This window comes from Neoarthrinium moseri, assembly GCF_022829205.1.
Source record: "Neoarthrinium moseri strain CBS 164.80 chromosome Unknown scaffold23_Wmoseri_CBS_16480, whole genome shotgun sequence".
Lineage (NCBI taxonomy): Eukaryota > Fungi > Ascomycota > Sordariomycetes > Amphisphaeriales > Apiosporaceae > Neoarthrinium > Neoarthrinium moseri.
Window position 1 is genome coordinate 447,949 of NW_026055137.1, and position 19,593 is coordinate 467,541.

The 19,593-nt window shown below is 52.4% G+C and overlaps 5 protein-coding genes across 5 annotated transcripts; 3 read left to right on the plus strand and 2 right to left on the minus strand.

Moving 5' to 3' along the window:
• Positions 1–147: 147 nt before the first annotated feature.
• On the minus strand, positions 148–2,237 carry JN550_006624 (uncharacterized protein; the record flags this gene model as incomplete). Its single annotated transcript, XM_049318383.1, has 2 exons — positions 148–1,672; positions 1,729–2,237. The coding sequence occupies 2 exons, from the start codon at positions 2,235–2,237 to the stop codon at positions 148–150; spliced, it is 2,034 nt and encodes a 677-aa protein (XP_049171512.1).
• A 405-nt stretch (positions 2,238–2,642) lies between these two features.
• JN550_006625 (uncharacterized protein) lies at positions 2,643–4,515 on the plus strand (the record flags this gene model as incomplete). Its single annotated transcript, XM_049318385.1, has 2 exons — positions 2,643–3,176; positions 3,226–4,515. The coding sequence occupies 2 exons, from the start codon at positions 2,643–2,645 to the stop codon at positions 4,513–4,515; spliced, it is 1,824 nt and encodes a 607-aa protein (XP_049171513.1).
• Positions 4,516–5,556: 1,041 nt separating this feature from the next.
• Positions 5,557–8,529, plus strand: JN550_006626 (uncharacterized protein; the record flags this gene model as incomplete). Its single annotated transcript, XM_049318386.1, has 1 exon — positions 5,557–8,529. One exon carries the CDS (start codon positions 5,557–5,559, stop codon positions 8,527–8,529), a length of 2,973 nt encoding a protein of 990 aa, XP_049171514.1.
• Positions 8,530–10,221: 1,692 nt separating this feature from the next.
• JN550_006627 (uncharacterized protein) lies at positions 10,222–12,532 on the minus strand (the record flags this gene model as incomplete). Its single annotated transcript, XM_049318387.1, has 4 exons — positions 10,222–11,349; positions 11,404–11,667; positions 11,724–11,897; positions 11,954–12,532. 4 exons carry the CDS (start codon positions 12,530–12,532, stop codon positions 10,222–10,224), a joined length of 2,145 nt encoding a protein of 714 aa, XP_049171515.1.
• Positions 12,533–16,783: 4,251 nt separating this feature from the next.
• JN550_006628 (uncharacterized protein) lies at positions 16,784–19,235 on the plus strand (the record flags this gene model as incomplete). Its single annotated transcript, XM_049318388.1, has 3 exons — positions 16,784–18,325; positions 18,391–19,094; positions 19,148–19,235. 3 exons carry the CDS (start codon positions 16,784–16,786, stop codon positions 19,233–19,235), a joined length of 2,334 nt encoding a protein of 777 aa, XP_049171516.1.
• Positions 19,236–19,593: the final 358 nt, after the last annotated feature.

Genomic DNA, 19,593 nt, shown 5'->3' on the forward strand with positions numbered 1-19,593 from the left:
CAATGTCTATCTATCTCACAATGCAATTGTATTCAACTCAATGAGGCATACAGAACTCTCCCGGAAAATGTCAATACTTTCTAGTTATTTAATACTTGAAACATTCTGAATACTATTGCATGCGTCGTATTGACTATCCACATTTGTCTACAGCCTTGATCTTTCCACTGCTTTCTCCCCATTCTTGGGGGACTCCACATCCAGCTCGACAACCAGCATCCCTTCAGCAACATCTTCCCCGTCCTCTGCCTCGGTGACCCATATGATCTTCCCATTGCTAGGACTACGAATGTCAAGCTCCATTTTCATCTGTTGGACGACGGCGATTACATCACCCTTACGGACTTCATCTCCCTCATCCACGAGAATCTCGACCAGACGGCCCGGGAATGGGATTACCACGTGCCGAGGATCTGAGGGATTACCCTTGCGGTGACGACTACCGGAAGTGATTGAAGAGGATGAAGCTTGAGTGGCTGTGAGATCGAGCTTATAGGATAGGGGAGATGGCGCAGCTGGGGAGCTGTACGAAATTTCTGCAGAGAGGAGGGATGGAAACTCGTTCCGGAGGACACGATCGAGCTTGAGGTGATTAGTGATAGGTTCAGAGCCGGCTTGCTCTGAATTGATGGGTGTGAGGTCGATTTTCCATCCATCGCCTTTGCGGAAAAGTACTGCAGATGAAGACAGACCCTGAGTTGCTTGCCCCCCTTCTTCCGAAGAAACTACAGTATTGAGAAAGCTCGCGCTTTCGAGTGATCGGGTGATCTCTTTTCCCATCTTCACTAGTGCTGACATCTCCGACTCAAGCCAGCCTGTATCACACTCTCCTTTGGCAAAGGCTGAACTAGCTGTGATAGCGCGAAGGACGTCAAGGTTTGTCTTCACTCCCGAGACGCGAGTATCAGCCAAAGCACGCCGTGCCTTCTTAACGGCTCCATCCCAGCTCGGCGAGTATATGATGATCTTTGCTATGAGAGAGTCGAAATCGCTGGTGATGATCGTTGGATGCCCGCCAACCAGGGACGTGTCAACACGGATTCCATTGCCCGACGGGAAGTGAAACCCAGATATCTTCCCGACGCTGAGAGACCAGCTTGAATCCACATTTTCCGCAGTAAGACGAAGTTGAATAGCATGAATATTTGGCACAGGCGTATCTGCTGATGATGTCTTCTCGTACAACCCAAGCTTTGGGTCGGCGAGAAGAGTTCCTTGGGCAATCCGAAGTTGTGTCTGCACGATATCCGTATTGGAGATGGCTTCAGTGATTGTGTGCTCGACCTGGAGCCGTGGGTTGATTTCCAGGAAGAAATATTCCCCTGTCATTGGGTTCGCAAGGAACTCGAACGTGCCCAACGAGAAGTACCGTACACTCTGTGCCATGCGAAGGGCTGCATCTATAATGCGCGCAACGAGGGCCCGGTCTGTGATGGTACTGGGGGCGATCTCGACAATTTTCTGATAACGCCGTTGAACACTGCATTCGCGCTCCCAGAGATGCCGCACGGCACCTGTACCGTCGCCTAGTATCTGCACCTCTACGTGCCTGAAGCCATCCACCGCCGCTCGCTCCACGAAAACCTGCTTAGAAGGCGATTCAGCCATAGCAAGTCTTGCGAGCCTGGGGAGGTCTTGAAGGTTGTGCACTATGCGTATTCCACGACCGCCGCTGTATTTGTTAACCACCACTCTAGGAACAAACTCGGAAATGCGTTCTCGACTTACCCACCATCGACAGCTTTCAGCATAACAGGCTTGCCTCCCAACTTCTCCATGAATGACCTGGCGCCATCCGCATCTACAGGGCCGTATGTGGCCTCGAGAACTGGTACGCCATTGCCTGTTGCAAGCCGTTTTGCAGCGAGTTTGTCTCCGGTCTTCTCCAGAATGTCCCACCCAGGTCCTACAACTTGCACGCCAGCTTCCTCCCACATTCGTCGCGCAAACTCCGCACTTTCACTCAGGAACCCATACCCAGGATGGACGGCGTCAACTTGTTGTTCCTTGGCAATGCGTACCAGCTCGGATATATCTAAGTATGATGATGGCGAAGAAAGCTGAATACGATGGTTCGAATTCAAAGTATGTCCATCATCTAAGGAGCTGTACAGCGTGAAAGTCTCTATGTCCAGCTCGCGGGCTGCCGAGACAATTCGAACTGCTATTTCACCCCGATTGGTGACCAGGAGTCGATTGATTGGCCGTGGCGTTGGCCGACCTTGAATCGATGACATTGTGATAATCCTCTAAGTCTGAGGCGCGTCTTTGCTGACACGCTTTGAGACTTCGATCGACGTCTTATCAGAATGGTATCTAAACAAATATGGCTGATTGTCAGGGAGCGAATAGCTGCGACCGGCTTGACTCAAGTATAATCGAAGTGGTTGTGGGTTGCACAACAGTATGGGATCTCTACCAGTGATGTAAGTTGACCTCGGCATCTGTCCCGGTCCCACCTGAGTTTGCGGGGCCCCGCAACTCCCGCCTCCAACCTAAAGCATCCCTGGCCATCAGGCTTGGTTGTCCGCTACCCAGCACCTGTGAAATACTTTGGAAATTCTGATTGAGCACTTATTAGTTCCTTCGAATGTCACCCAGTCGAATAAATCACGTAAAAGGGCTTATATTGTTGGCGCGTGATGGCAAACGACGAGGATTCGAACAAGACGTCTGCAACCCGAGCTAGAGAGCGTGTCGGACAGATCTCATCTCACATATCCCACCAGAACTCAGCAAAAGATGAGAAGGCAGTTACATCCAGGCGGCGCCGGAAGAGGTCTGTTACAGATGGCCCGCCTGCGGATTACAGCGACATATTGTCCCAGGTCCGTAACCTGAAGACTATGGCCGCTACCCCTGACCCATCACGATCCGGGTATGCACGCCAGAAGCAGGCTGGCAAGCTGTGGGTGCGGGAGCGTGTGGAGCAGATGTTCGATAAGGGGAGTGTGCAAGAGATTGGCAGTATCAGCGGCACTGTTGACTGGAGGCCTGTCGCTCCGACAAACACGGATAGTAAGAGCAAGGGCAGGATCGAAGAGGAACCAGCGTCGTTCACACCAAGCAATAATGTCCAAGGTCTCGCCCTCGTGGGGCGTCGAAAGGTCTGCTTTACAGCTGATGACTACTCACTGCGCGCTGGTCACGCGGATGGTGCGTTGTGGGAGAAGACCGTAAGCAGATCCATGCTATTCTGCTACTGTTATGCTAATCATTTTACAGATTTACATAGAGAAGCTTTGTTTGCACCTGCGACTACCCATAGTGAAGCTGGTCGACGGGTCATCAGGCGGAGGCTCAGTAACCACAATTCGAAATACGGGCTACTCTTATGTGCCACCACTCAACTCATTCGACGTGGTGGTTGCACAGCTGAATGCTGGAATTCCCAACTTGGGTGCAGTGCTAGGGCCGGCGATCGGACTTGGAGCAGCACGAGTCGTTTCCTGCCATTTCTCTGTAATGGCTGGCGATATCGGTTCTCTATTCAATGCCGGGCCGAAAGTCGTAGCTGGAGCAACATTCGAGGAAGGTCTTAGCTTGCAAGACCTAGGAGGTCCTGATATGCATGTGAGGAATGGAACCATTGACAACTATGCAGCCAACGAGCAGGATGCCTTCAGACAGTTGAAGACCGTTCTTTCATATCTGCCGAACAGCGGCACATCCTTGCCGCCAGTTCTGCCTACTGCAGACCCAGTTTCGCGGAGAGATGAGTCTCTACGCACGGCGATACCGAGGAAACGGGAGCGCATGTATTCCCCGCGGAAGATCATCAACACGATAGTTGACGAGTCTTCCTTCTTCGAGATAGGGGGCCTATGGGGCACTACAGCAATCGTTGGCCTAGCCCGACTGGGAGGCCGGCCTGTGGGCATCGTCGCAAACAACTGCGAGGTCAATGCAGGAGCACTGGATGCAGCGGGTTCGCAGAAGATCACAAAGCATCTCAAGTTCTGCGATGTCTTCAATTTGCCAGTTGTCCAGTTTGTGGATATCCCCGGGTACGCTATCGGGACCGTAGCCGAAAGAACAGCGACTATGCGACATGGAGTATCGCTGGTGACGGCATACTATAGCACGACGATGCCTGTGTTCAACGTCATCCTTCGAAAAGTCTATGGCGTCGCAGGAGCCGCCATGATGGACTGCCGAGATCCACGGGTGCGGGTAGCCTGGCCCAGTGGTGATTGGGGCTCGTTGCCCCTGGATGGAGGCATCGAAGTTGGACACAGCGCCGAGCTGAAGCGCGCATATCAAGAAGGCTTCCAAAGAGGAGGAGAGGAGGCCGCAAAGCTCCAGATGAAAGCGCTTTACGATGATCTGGAGCAGGATTACAGGAGACTGATGAATCCAGTCCGAACAGCCAACGCCTTTGGGATCGAAGAGATTATAGACCCAGCCAACACACGGCCATTGCTGTGCCAGTGGCTAGGCCACGTCTACGAAGAGTTGCTCCCCGTGAGGTTGAGGGATAGGGATACCGGGAAGATATGCCCCAGATTCTCATAGGCTCCCGCCATTGTGATGTGTTGTATCTGTAGGGCTAATGTGGTTGTTTGTGCAATGTATGAAGAGTTTGTCAATAAGTACATGCAGACTCTAAATTATCTATGCCCAATCTCTGGACGGCAGAAACACATGCCGCAGCAAACTTGTGCGTTTTAAAGAAGATTACCAAGGCAGCAAATTGACTAGATTAGGCACAATGTTCTGCTTGGGGCCAGTGACAGGTCTCGCAGTATTCAAGAACAACGGCTTCCATTTCGCCGTTGACTATGGAGCGCCGCCCCGTATGCAAGCGTTTCCTAGCAAGTAGCGTGTTTTTCTCACATTAGTATCATGAAAGCAACTCATGTTTTAGGTTATATGGGACTTATCCTTCACTATCATGCCATACGCAGGCCTTATTACAGTGCTCCATGTAATCAGACTCAGTTTAATGAAGACTATGCGAAACCTTGTTTAGTTTCGTTGCTGAACCCTGCCACGACTCAATAGGAGAATGGTCAAGGACCCTGATGATCCGCATCTCGCCCATCTCCAAGCGCATGCAAAATGTGTAGAGAGCACATGTCAGCATGAAAGCCAAGCTAGGACTAGTAACAAGTGATAGCGTACCTCACTGTATTTCCAGCTAATACCTGAGACGCTAACGGCGGAAAATAAGAAAAGCAAAAAAGTTGCCCGCCGAGATCTCTACTGTCTTTGCTCACTGCCAGCGCCGGCGCCCGCTAGGATGTTCCAGACTGAGCACTAACCTACTACAGAGAAGACTTTAGCAGGCGTTGCACAGACCTTGGCACCCGCCCCGGCCGCCAAGTCGCAGTAGGTCCCACCAAAACGCCTCCCCGTAAACCCAAGCTGGCAACTGCGCCTTTACGTCAGATGCTGTAGAATTCCGGTTGGGACAGCGAACAAGTTTTGCAAGAGAAGGGGGAAAAAAAAGACCACGGCACTTTTCTTCCTGGAGCAGCCGTGCTATTCCAGCCGCCAGCCTCCAACCCTCCGTATGCGCTCCCACATGGACCCTACGCAACAGTCTATACCAACATGTGGCTCCTGAGGGGCGGACAGGAGATTTACCCACTGATCCAGCTGTTGGCTTTAGTGGATATCGTCAGAGGACAGGCCGATGCAAGCCCGTCCACGGCCGGCGGCGATGCGACAAAGACGACGGCCACCACGCCGACGGTCCAGCCGACCTGCGAATCGCGCACCGTCAACTACATAACACACACCTTGCCCCAGCAATGTCTGACCTCGGCACCGTCATCGGTCGCCCCGAGCTCCGAGTCCAGCGTCACCGTCTCCCAGACCGCCTCGAGTCCCGCCGAGTCGACTGCTGCTGCCACCGTCGCAGACGAGGAGGAGCATGAGCTGGACAGCGATGGCAACGACCTCAGTACCGGCGCCTTTATGTCTTTTGAGGAGTGGAAAAAGAAGCAACTGGAGAAGTCCGGCCAGGAGAACCTAGAGAACCGGCCGCGCAAATCGCACGAAGACCGCGGCGAGGCACCGGGCGAAGATTACGGCAGCTTTGGCGATGACGGCGAGATATCTCTCGACTTTGACGCCTACTCGGCCGAGAAGATATCCGAGATAACATCTGCCACCAAGCCGTCGCAGAAGGAGAAGGAGAGGGAAGACGCAATCGAAAAGGTGTCGCGCGAGGAGGGACTGCCGCACGTTCACCGCAGCAAGGATGCCGGGAAGACGTGCAAAGAAAGATTCTCATATTCCTCCTTCGATGCTGGCGCCACCGTTCTCAAGACAAGCCACGGGGCTAAGAACTCCAAGGCCATCCTCGTGGAGAACAAGGACTCCTACATGCTGATGGAATGCGGCACCGAGAACAAGTTCTTCATTGTTGAGCTCAGCGACGATATTCTGGTGGATACGGTCGTGTTGGCGAATTTCGAGTTCTTCTCCAGCATGGTCCGCCAGTTTCGTGTGAGTGTCAGCGATCGATATCCCGTCAAGCTGGACAAGTGGAATATTCTGGGCGAGTATCAAGCCCGAAACTCTAGAGACATACAGCCGTTCCTTATTGAGAACCCCCAGATTTGGGCAAGGTATTTGCGAGTCGAGATTCTGAGTCACTATGGCAAGGAGTACTACTGCCCTCTGTCCCTCATACGGGTTCATGGGACAAGAATGCTCGATTCGTGGAAAGAGGCGGATCCTAGCGATCTTGAGGGAGACTTTGAAGCGGAGGGGGAAACCACAAAGTCCCTCGAGTCGCCTGAAGAGACCTTAGATCCTGAGGTCGAAGTCGTGGTGGAGGAACCCCAGACCCCTGAACAGACTCAACCCGAAAACCACAGTGTCACAATACATCAGAGCGCCGTGATTCCCGTATGGGATAAATCGTACTTTCAGCATCGCTTCCAGCCAGATGCCACGTGCGGGCTCGACGAGACACCGGATCGGCCGTCGCAGACACATTCTGGAGAAGATAAGGAGCGCAATGCGGCTCCAGCCAGACCACAGCCGGTGGCAACGGCTGAACAAACAGGCCAGACTATCGCGTCTCCCACTTCGCACTCCCCAGAGACTTCTACAACAGATTCACCTGCTGTGGCGTCTGCCTCATCTCGAGAGAACTCTTCAGCATCTGCCATAACTACTACGCCAACAGATGTTGGCAGCCCGGCATCCGCATCTCCGACACCCTCCAACACCACGCAAACGCCAGCCAGCAAATCTACTACTGTCTCGGCCGAGCCTTCGAACACGCACGTCGTGAAGAACAAGTCTGGAGCATCCACCTCCCTGAAGCCACCCTCTTCCAAATCATCCCACCCTAAAGTCTCGGGCGCCTCATCGTCACGAAACAAGACATCGACAGTGACGTCCTCGTCCACCGCGGCCTCTCCCACCGTGCAGGACTCTTTCTTCAAACAACTCACTAAGCGTTTGCAAAGTCTCGAATCCAACACGACGCTCTCGATGCAGTATATCGAGTCACAATCGAAGTTCCTCCAGGAGGCTCTGGCCAAACTCGAGCGCCGCCAGGTCTCCAAGGTCGACTCGTTTCTCGATACGCTCAACAAGACGGTGCTGTCGGAGCTCCGCGAGGTGCGCACGCAATACGACCAGATCTGGCAGAGCACGGTCATTGCTCTGGAGTCACAGCGCGAGCAGTCCGAGCGGGAAATCGTCGCCCTGTCGACTCGATTGAGTCTCTTAGCCGACGAGGTCGTTTTCCAGAAGCGCATGGCCATCATCCAGAGCATCCTCACCCTGGGATGCCTTGTACTTGTGGTGTTCTCCCGGGGACTGGCCAGTGCAGGGCTGGAGCTGTACTACCCGAGCCAATTCCTCGGCTCAACCAGCCGCCTTGCCAGCCCAGCATACCCATCCACGCCCAAGGCCGTAAGCAGACGGGCTCAGAGGGACTCGACGCCACTCCGGGAGTCAATTGAGGACAGGAATGGCATCACACCAGAAAGGGGGCTGTCCGTGGATAGAGACGCCAATCCCACGCCTCCTCGCTCACGGACGGGGCACAGCCCAACGCCAGAGCCAAGACCACAGAGACACCTGTCACTCCCAGAGAACCGGCGTCCGTCGCCGTCCCGCGCCGTCTCCGAGACCACCGGCCTGGAGTGCTACCAGCCTCCGACCCCGGCAAGTCTCGACGCCGGTTACGACTCCGAACCACCCGACCTCTCATCTGCGCCCAGGGAAGACGACTACTTCTCACGGCCAAGCGATTCGGCAAACGATTCGGCGAACAGCTATAGAGAAAGCACACCCGCCACCGCCGACGATGAGACCCACCCTCTTACAACATTTAATAACATCCACGCCTCAGAAAGCAGGCAAACACCCTCGACAGAAGCCGACGATGGCGAATCTCTCAGCGCTGCCACCACCACCACCACCACCACCACAGCGGCATACGCTGGCGACCCGGGAGCCTCGCAATCACACCGCGGCGCGGCGAGACCACCCATGTCGCACGTCGGCAGCTCGAGGAAACCGCTGCCTGCCTTACCGGAGGACGAGGACCCGGAATGAGGTCCGTCCGCCTTCACTTTGTACGATTCATCAGATCAACGTCCATTATTGCATGACGTTTCGGGAGGGAGTTAATCAGTTCATGAGGTTCTTTTCAGCCGAAGGAAGCATAGCGAATAGCGTGATGAAGTAATGAATAATGAGAGCATAATTAGCTGCTGCTAGCCATTTCTATTGCACTATACCGGGGATGGGTCTACTATTGCTGCTTCTGAATCTCTGTTGGGGTGGAACACCCGCACCTCGATTTGTAAGCGGTGAAGCACCATCGTCAAACAATGTTATCGTGAGTTCAGAGTGGTCCGTCGGCTTCCGAGAGTTACAACGCACCTCGTGAGATCACATCGTTCGCGAGTAGTTGACAATCTATACCACAATATTGAGGCGGGTACCTTTGGTACATTTTAGACACAACTGGAACTTCATGAAATAGTCTATTCGCTGTTCTCTCTATCTATGCTAGGCGCCAACCCAGGATCAATCAAAGTACTTGCCTTTGCCCTTTCCGAAGTTGGGTTTTCTGCCACCGATGTTTATCAATGCCTGCCGCCGAGACCCAGAAAACTGAAAGATGCCAGTAAGCTGCCAGGGCTTGGAGACGGTACTTCTTTGGTCGTGAAGAGACGCTGGTCAGTACCACCAATCATTGCCAGGTGTGTCTATACTGTTGGGTAGCGTTCGTCGATGACCGCAAAATGAAAAGAGGAACGTCCAAAAATCGTGATCGAAATTTATCGCGTCGCAGAAATGGAAATGGGAAATGGAAGGCAACGAAGACATCATGTCTTTATCTCCTGGCTCTGAAATCGGCAAAAGCTCGAAAAATCTTGTCTGTATTTGACGAGATCCGGTATTGACGGGAGGGTCTCCATGAAGGATGAATGGATCGTACCAGTGATGTTTCTCTCTAAGCCGGAAATCCAGAGAAGAAAATCGTGTTCGTTAGGGTGTGAATGTGTAGTTTGATACACACCCATGATCGGGTCGCGATTCTTCAGAGCCGAAACCCTCAGAGACGCCGCTGCTAGACTCTCTTTGCCAAACCGAGACACAGGTTTGCCTCCAATTCAAGGGAACGGCCAGGTCAAAGACAAGAGATTGTGATCAATGACTGCTGTTTCGCAAACTCTTCGCCTGATATTTAGAACCTCCGCAGAACACTCGCTGATGTGGTTCTAAAGAGCCTTAGTGGCTGAATTTTGTTGGTTTTCGTATCCACTTATATCGAACGGCATCTTCCTCCTAAACCTCATCATCTCTTTGGATGCGTGTCCAGAGATTTTGGGGATGGTTTAGATTGGTTCGCAGTCAGGCGTAACCTAGTAAGTCCGTTGATAGTTTCCACGTCTGGGTGAACAGTTCGTCCCCGTTCCGGTCAACCACCGTCATTCGTTGATAACCGCTCGGCTGGTGAACGGCCCCGTCGCAAAATAAGAGGAAAAGAAAATGGAAAAGAAAAAGACCCGCAGTGCCCGCTCCATTGCTGGCGAATGATGATTTATCGCTGGTAATTTAACATTGTCCCAAAAGAGATTCCGAAACGCCTTTGTCGTAGCAAATGTGGATTATGATGCAAATGGTGATGTGAGGCAGGGTCATGAGACTGCCTTGACTGACCCTCCGCGAGAGATCAACTCCATAGAGAATTTTCGCAACTCGTGAAACGTCGAAGCTAATCGTTGTGGGCCTGAGCTACTGGATAAAGTGATGCGGAGTGAAGGAAGAGTCGAAGTCATACTCCTCCATGGCTGCGAGCCGAGTACCACGGTCATATTGGGATCTTCGGCGCCTCTGCTCATCGCGGAAATGCTGTCCAGCATTAGGCGTAAAGAGACCGACATGCTCTGCATTCTCGCAACTTCGCTTCATTTTCGATTGGTTGTCAGGCTCAAGAAAAGGCTCTTCCTGGCCAGCCATGTCAGGTCTAGGGCCGTTGATCGTGTAGTAGAGCTTGGGGCGGTAGTGAGCAGCCTCGAGCATGACTGAGCTGTTGCGAAATTTCTGCACCAAACAGTCTTTGCCCTGAATTGTGGCATATGAGATCTCGGCCACCTTGTCGCTCTTGAAGCAGTTCCATCTCTGGTTTCCGCGCTTGTTTACGAAGTCGATGATATCCAAGGGGTCGACAAAGTTGATGAATGCATATCCGACGTTGCAATCATTGGCGAAGTCGATCCGCAAGTACATGAAGTCGTACTTGCCCCAGCTGGACTCGTCCACGATGCGCTTCAGCATAGCCTGATCGACTTTGTTCGGGATGTTACGCAGCATAATAGTGGTTCGGACATCAATGCCCTCACGGATGCGGTTAACATCGACGTGGTTGTGCTGGCCACCAATGTTGTGGTGTTGATAAGGCGCTCTATGAACTCGGACTGCATTCTGTCGGCGGCCTTCACCACGGTTGAAAGAAAACTGTCGGGGAACCATGAAATCATGGCCCATCATCGATTGTTGATGATACACAGGTCCGCCCAGGGAGTAGTTACCAGTGGGAAACATGCCATGAGCTCGCGGCGCCATTTGATCGAACATGTACTGAGGACTCATGGGCATTCCTTGATACATGAGTGGCATCATTCCAAACGAAGGCTGCACGGAAAATCCAGGGCCTGTGATAGATCTTGCAGGAGTGTGAACGTATCCAGCCGGAACCGAAGAGATCGAGGATGCTGGCCGTGCGAGTGAGATCCGCTGGAAGTCAGTAGCCAGGTCGGATGGGGTAGATACACTTCGACCAGGGCTGACAATTCGATCGTTTCTCATCGCAGTCGTGTTCGGGATATCAGGTCGATGAAGCGTCATAAGTATCTGGAATCCCTGTATGGACTATCGTCAGTGTTGTCAAGGTTTGGTGGATTGGCAATTTCTTACATCTAGAACCTTGCCGTTCAACTCTGACACAGCCCTCAGTGAGACATCGTTGTCGCAATATTCGACTATTGCAGACAGAACATTGCCTTGCGGTCCACCTGTTTGGACCTTGAAAGCGAACAGATCTCCCTGAGTTGCAAGGATGCTCTGCAACAGGTCGGGCAGTTGACTCAAGTCGAAAGCTTGCAATGTCTGTGGACCGAAGACAGTCAAGGTGAGCTGGGCTTCATGTGCAGTGATCAAACCCGATGTGGGATCCACGACCTTGTCAATTGATCAGTACTTAGTACCAACAACTGCGACAGACAAGGGTGACTTACTTGAGAGAACTCCCGGGGAGGAATGTAGTTGATCAGCCATTCGTGGCCGCCAAACTTTGCGTTTTGGGAGAACAGGCATGCATCCCGGATGTTGGCGAAGCGAACGTACACCTTGTCGCCATAGGAATAGAATTGTTTAGATGACTGGACTTCAAGTCCGCGCTGTCGCAAAACCTAGAGAGAAGCTGGATCAGATCAATGAACAAAGAACTTTGGTGGTGCAGACTTACAGATATGTAGCGATCCACATCGACGATCTGGACGCTGCCTCCACGAGCAGTCGTTGCAACAATGACACATCGTGAGAGACCTAGATCCGTGCTCAGAGAAGAATGAACGAACAAATTGGTACCTCGGTCACTGGCAGAGTTCTGCAAGATGTCGTGGACTTCATCGCCGTCTTCATTCTTGACGCACGACAGATCGGGCTCGCTGCCATGGGTACCTGCAAACCCTGATAGAGGGGCAAAACAATCGGCAGTGGGTGAAAGCTTGCGGGTGATTCGAGAACTGGGACCACCAGAACCAACGAAGGGGTCCCTATCTACGTTGTTGTCTCTGGGGAACAAGGGTTCTCGTCGAGGTAGGTTGAGCGATGCCGGCGTGCTGACATTGAACTTGACAGGCCCAGATTCCCGACCGTTGATGCCAACGGAATGAGGAGCACGGAGAGACTTGGTCGATCCATCCTCGGGGGAGAATGCCGTGAGGCGCGTGTCGGGTGTTCCTTTGAATGAGTCTGCCACCCCGTTGGAGGAGCGTGGCGACGTGAGGTTGAAGGCCCCATCACGAGCGTGAGAATTCGACATTGTCCTTGCTGTGAATGAGAGTTGACGTTTAATGAATGCAGATTGCGCCTGTATAGCAGTGAAACAGTCGGAGGATCAGAGTAAGTCTTGTCTCGAGGAATCTCTGTGACAATTCCAAGGTCTCGCAATTGTCAAAAGTGACAGTTCACTCTGCGATAATCAACAGCACAACCAGAGCTGGGGACTGTAGATATTAGTGACGAGCCCCGACGACTGCCAATGATTGTGCAACGTTCGCTCTTGCCAATAGGGGTGGCGTTGAGAGTTTAGTGGCCGTGAAGAGTGATGCTGATTGCCAACAAGATACAATTCTTCAGTACGAGAAGTGGATCGTACTTGCTATTGTGATCACTGATTGGCACAAGGACTGAAGACCTAGACGTCCAAGATGGTGTTGGCGTATGGCGATCGAAGTGACAATAGCACGAAGTGCCGGGTTGTGTTTCAACGATGATGAGTTGAGATGTCGTTGGTGATGTTGAGTTGAGTCGAGTTGTAACTAAGTGAAATTTGACTGGTTAGTTTCATGAGCATCTTGCCTGTTCAGCGGTTTAAATTAAAATACAGAGATTTCATGCCAATAGTATACTGAGAGTGAGGTGAATACTAGTCTGTGAATGACTATTGAGAAGGCACGCTGCACCACAATCCGTGGTGTTGACCGATAATAGCTTGCAGGCACTTGCACCAGAAGCGAGTGCATCTCCACAAAAGATTTACCACGGGAGATTTTCTCATACTTGGATCAAAAAGCATAGCAAGATGACAAACGGGAGGGGCATGATGGTGAGAAAACAGGAAAAGCAAAGATTTAACTTACAAGCTTTCAATTCAAAGCCCTCAAGACAATCAAGACGCTATTGCCACACGGAGCAAGAGTGTCAGTGAAAGAGAGAGAGACGTTGATTGTCGCAAAAGCCCAATTTGGTAGAGGCTGTGTGAACTGTGAGGTACTTGGTACGGAACTTCGAATGAGAGTTCGAGAGAGGGCAATCCTGGGGTTGAGTAACCAAGCTTCTTAGCTTTGATTGCTGGTAAGCCGGTGTGCCTGAGTAGTAGTTGACTCGCTGAGATGGAAATCGCGTAGCCGAGTAATCAAACCGGTTGTCGACGTTATCATGAAGCTCCAAATCGCGAAGAAATACTCTCCAGGAAGAAGTCGTGGTGTAGAACGACCAGAGGACTCTCAATGAGGTTGCTGATATTCACTTGGCAGTGTACGGGGGCTCTCTTTCAATGCCGTAGCGGCTGCCGCCGATCAAGAACCAAGCTTCTAGTGTGAACCCAGGGGACAACAATGCAGCCCACCGTGGGTTTGGTGCTTGATGCGTAAGACTGATCCTTGACTGTCTTCAGGATGAAGAGAGACGGTTTCACGATGCACCAGTCGTCCTAGAACCAAAGCCCAGTGTTCCACTGTGTCGACTGGAAGAACAAGCGTCGGCCAAGTAGGTCAAAACGTCTTGCTCAGGTTGGCACCCAATGTCAACCGCCAGAGTACTCAAGGCGGAGGTAGATCTGACGATGAAATAAGTTAGCAACGGGCACCTCAAAGAGAAAATGTCAATTAAAACAAGTGAAGTCCTTTGAGACATGATGAAGTACCAGAGCCCACTTTTCTGTTGAAGGCTTCACAGTATACTAGTATCAGCTTGGCATAATTGAATGCTCGCATATGAAATCAAGTTGACTGTTCCATTTGGCAATAGTTCATCATAGGACTCGCTCGCTCTTCAGTGTTGCCATCTTGTGTACAGCCACGTTCAAATATCGAAGAGAGCTCCATCTGCAGAGGATGAAGCTTTCCAGAAACACACGTTGTATAAATCGCATGCGAAGCGTAGTCAAAGGTCTTGTCTCCAAAGTGGTGCCAAGGAATGAAGTTGCAGGGGTCGAAGCAAAGCGTTGTGCTGTCATCAAGGATACCCAGGCGGCAATGGCGTTAACAAAGTTGTCAAAATGTTCACAGGACGAAGTTCGTACGAACAGACAATGAGCGCCCAACAGGCCATGGGGTGGGTTGCTTCAAGACCCGGCCTAGGATCCAATTCGCAGGACGTCGTTTGGAAAGACGCCCTGGTTGGTAGGTCGCCGGCGGAGATATCCTGAGCTTATCCGTTTTAAGCAGGGGGTTGATGATAGATTGTGTCCATGCCACGTCCGGGTGGACATCCAAGTGAGATCTCAAAGGTGCAATGTGCCCTAGTTCCGAACAAATGGTCGGGCTTTCGAAGCGAGGGGGGACAAACGCCATGAAGTGGGGGTGACTTCAGGCATGAGGCGACACAGGAGAGTAAGGAGCACACACGAAGTGTAATCCAGGGGGGGAAAAAACTCGACTTACCAGTCCTTCCGTCTCCAACGGCGATGCCCTTCCAAAGCTGGCTTGCCAACGGCTTCAGGGTGGAGGTGGCGTGAAGATAACTAGGTGATCTGTCGACAACGTTGAGAGGACAAAAAGGTCTGGGAGTCGACCAGGCAAAAGTTGGGGTCGCCTCAGAGAAGCGGTCTGGGAAAAAGTTGTGCTTGAGGGGTTGCTTGGACTGTTCTGATGGCAATGGAAGGAACGTGTGTCAGGCTCAACAGCTGGCAAGTGCTCCTTCCTGTGATCAGGAAAATCGGCGAACACGGATCTGTGCTGCCAGTGCTGATGCCGACCCGGGTGAACCTACCTGAGGTAGTTGTTGAGTGACCTCGATAGTCAAATAACTGTTCTTCTTATTGTGGTTTGTGCTCTGCCCTATGTTGGCACTTTTGGATGATCTGCTTGGTGGGTGGGTAGGTGGGAGCTCGCCTGTGGCCTAGATTTGATGAGAGGGATTCGGGACTCAGTGGGAATAACTGATATCAAATTCCAAGCAAGGTCAGTATGTCGGGCAATGGTCCGATCTCTGGCAATTGCCTAGGTGAACATGCTGTGATTCACTCCCAGAAGAAGTTGATACCTGACCGTGAAGGCCACGCTCACTCGCAACGTTCAGATTATCAAATTTGCCAAGAATATACGGTCTTTTCACATGATTCTACCAAACCGGTTAATTCTATGGCCTTGAGTGTTCATGTTTTCGAATTCACAAAAAGCATTTACTTGGTCTGCCACGCATGATGACTGCTCCAGGCATGGTAGTTGTGTTGCAAACCAAAAAAAGGGCTCGTTCTTGATGTGATGTGACCAGAGCACCAAAGGTGAAGTGAAACTGTATCGAATCATGTCATCATACAGTTGAAGACTTTGATTAGCTGGAGAAACCATATCAACTTGTCATTATCAAGAGACAATGTGAGATACTTAGCAACGCTACTTATAGAATTTCATCGGTCAGGCCTGGCATGCATGGTTTTGGTCGAGCAGCTTATCCTTGGTACGAAGGACTGAGGTTTCGAGCAGCCAGAATATCTGATGCAAGTCGTTCTAGCCGTCATTCACCTAGGTAGAGAGAGAAGTATCACCGAGTGTGTTCTGAGTAACCGTCGCACAGTATGTTTAAGGCCCATTGTCCTGCAGCGGCGTTTGCATGCGGCATTACTGCTCGAAAATTTACTACACCACAGACGACAACTACATCCTCGTAGATACTGAAACTCCATGGCTATGTGCCTGGTCAAGGTAAACTACTCGGACAAGGAAGTAGTCTATTTGAGGGTGTCATAACCTGGAATGGGCTGGGCTGATGGTAGAAAGGGTTTCCGCCAGGCCAGGGGGAATAGCGAGACTGCGACTTTGGTAATGCACGGCGGTTATACAGCCCTTTGATAGCATTTATAGTGAAATGTCACCATCGACATGCTGTCGTCTCAAGGGACCTGTGAACCTAGGTATATACATAGGTAAAGAAGGCGATGTGTGAGAAGGCATTGAATTTATTTCCGAGGTTGCAAGACGACCGCACGTGCCAATGATCGCCGTTGCAGTCCACTGTGGGGGTGAGGCTCTGCTGGCTCCCCGGGTCTGCCAGGGGCTTAGTGGACGCTAGAGCCCATTGTTCGTAACTGCAACCATTGGATGGAGAGCTGTTGCCTCGAGCCCCCAACCCAATCACGGCATTACGAGTCTCAACTCCAACGTCAGCACCCGATCCTCCGAGACATCATGGTATGAGGTATAGTGGATAGCGGATAGGATTTCGATTGTCAAATTCCTGTTGCCTGCCAATCCTCTCGCCCGAGTCCTCGAGAACACAACAAGGCATCATCATTCCCGCGCCGAGCGCCCGCCTTCGTCTTAGCAGAACCCCAGATTCACATTCCACGATGGTTCGCCGGCCACAGAATTATGACGACTACGGCACCGCCGTCCAGCAGATCATCCTCTCTACCTCGGACGCCGACTTCCTCGACCAGCTCATCCCCGTCTTGAAAGATGCCGGGACCACCAATCGCACGATGGTGCTCACCCAGAGCCTAACGCACTACGCTGAGGAGCGCGAGGCCGACATCGAGCGGATCGGGCTGACCAAGCACGAGGAGTTCCTCGCCTCGGTCAACCAACTGCAGAACGTGCGCGAGGGCACCGTCGCCCTGACGGCTGAGATCCTCAAGCTCAACACCTCGATCCAGCTGAGCACGGAGAAGCTGGCCGAACAGAAGCAGGCGCTGGTCAACACGCGGGCGGTGCGGGAGAACATATCAGATGCGTCGGACGCCCTGAAGGAGTCATTGAAGATTCTACACGCCGTCAATCACGCGCTGGACCTCATCCGGAAGAAGCAGTACTATGGCGCTCTGAAGAGCTTGGAGGACACGCAGAACGAGTTCCTGATCCCTATCCTACAGAACAAGTACGCCAACCAGCACAAGCTGGCAGATATCATACAAAAGTCCATCCCGGCGAGCCAGAAAGCCATCTCAGAAGCTGTCATGGGCGATCTTAATACTTGGCTGCTACGGATCAGGGAGACGTCACAATTTCTGGGTGAGGTTGCCCTCTGGCAAACAGACCAGAGGAGGGAAAGGCAGAGGAACCGAGTCGAGAACGATGAGTTCCTGTCTCAATTCAAGCTGAACTCTGCAGTCGAGCTGGTTTTTGATGAGAAGGAAGAGTTTGACGTGCTGGACAACGACGAACTCTCGATGGACTTCACCCCGTTATTTGAAGCACTCCACATTCACCACGCTCTTGGTCAGACCGAGAAGTTTCGCAGTGACTATGCCGCCACGAGGAGGAGACAAAAGGAGCTTCTCATCCCAGCGTCCGTCAGTCTCACCGCTGACGATGAATCGTCGTTAAGCAGTCTGCTAGAGGACATTGCTGGCTTCGCCATCACCGAAAAGGCCACCATGCAACGAATTCCCCAGCTTCGCACAGCCATCGATGTTGAGGAGCTGTGGGATTCCATGTGCTCTTCTGCCATATCTCTGACGACCAAGGCGCTGGGCGAAGTGAACAACGCCGAAGTTCTTCTCAAGATCAAGGGTGTGATCGCACTTTTCATCCAGACCATGGAGACGTGGGGTTACTCTGTGTCGCGCCTGGACGAGTTCCTGGTGAACCTCTTCGACAAGTACGCTGAGCTGCTGAAGCGACGGTTCAGTGAGGATTTCCAGGAGATCGTCTCGACGGACGACTACATGCCGATGGCCATCAACTCGCTGGAGGAGTACGAGAAGGTCGTCAATGTCAGCTGGTTCACTCCAGAGAAAGACGCGAGCGAGCTCACGTTCCCCTGTGTACTCCCGTTCTCGCAAATGTATCCGCTGTGCTGCATCGATATTAGGAATTTCCTTAATCAGTTTTATTTCTTCTCCGATGATCACTTCCAGCACCCGACCAAGATCGACGAGACTCTGCGAAAGGTAAGCAGACACCCAGATTCAAGTTCCCCATATGTCTCGACCGTACTAATTGGCATGCCACCTAGTCTCTGGACGAGCTCCTGACCCAGAAGGTCTGCCAGTCGCTCGTCGAGCGCCTCAGCTCCCAATATCTGGGTCAAATAGTACAGATCCTGATCAACCTGGAGCACTTTGAGACAGCCTGCTCGGAGCTGGAACAGCTCCTGATCCGGGCGCGGTCGACTGCGTCGGCGGGCGGGCCGCTGACGCTGGCGGCGACGGAGCAGTTCCGCGAGAACAAGAAGACGGCCGAGAAGCGCATCTTTGAACTGGTCAACTCCAAGATCGACGACCTGGTCGAGACGGCCGAGTACGAGTGGACGGCGGCGGCGGCGCCCGCCGAGCCCAGCAGCTACATGCAGACTCTGACGCGGTACCTGTCCAACATCATGAACTCGACGCTGCTGGGCCTGCCGCGCGAGATCAAGGAGCTCATCTACTTCGACGCCCTGTCGCACGCCGCCAACAAGGTGCTCGCCCTGCCGCTCAGCCCCGACGTCAAGAAGATCAACCCCAACGGTGTTGCCGCCCTGGCCCTCGACGTCACCCACCTGACCGACTTTGTCGACGGGCTCGAGAACGGCTTCATGCTGCGCAGCAACCTCGACGAGCTCGAGCAGACCATCACGCTCATGCAGAGCGAGAACACGGACGAGTTCTTCGACATCAGCACCCGCAACAAGAAGTACGGCCGCGTCGACGCCATGAACGGGCCCGTACTGCTGGAGAAGTGCGTTCTTCCCGCCCCACAACCTGCCGTTTTCGTGCTGACCTTCTTTGCAGACTCACAACGCAGGTCTCCAGCTCTAACTCGGCCGCAGGCCAGCGCTTTGCAAACTTCTCCTCGCGGCTCCAGTTCAGCACCAAATAGTTCGGGTGCAAAAGGCTGCCGTACGCTACTGGCCCGTCCTGGGTCTCCACGTCGTATTCACAAGACATTTTTACACATATTTTAGCTCAGCATATACCCGGCGGGATAGATTTGAAGAGCGCGGCATCAACTAGAAGACTCGCGCGGTGAGAAGGGCAAAAACGGTTTTGGACTGTCATCAATACCCTCAGAAATGCCTACGAAAAACCTGCAGAGATGGCTACTGTGTGTGCTCCTAAGACTATCATAATAGTTGCCCTCATAACCCCTTGACGCCAAACCCTCCTCGATGGAGGGACAAAAAAACATAAGAACAAGAAAGCGCAATAATGCAGCATCAACAAACAGCCTCTACCGC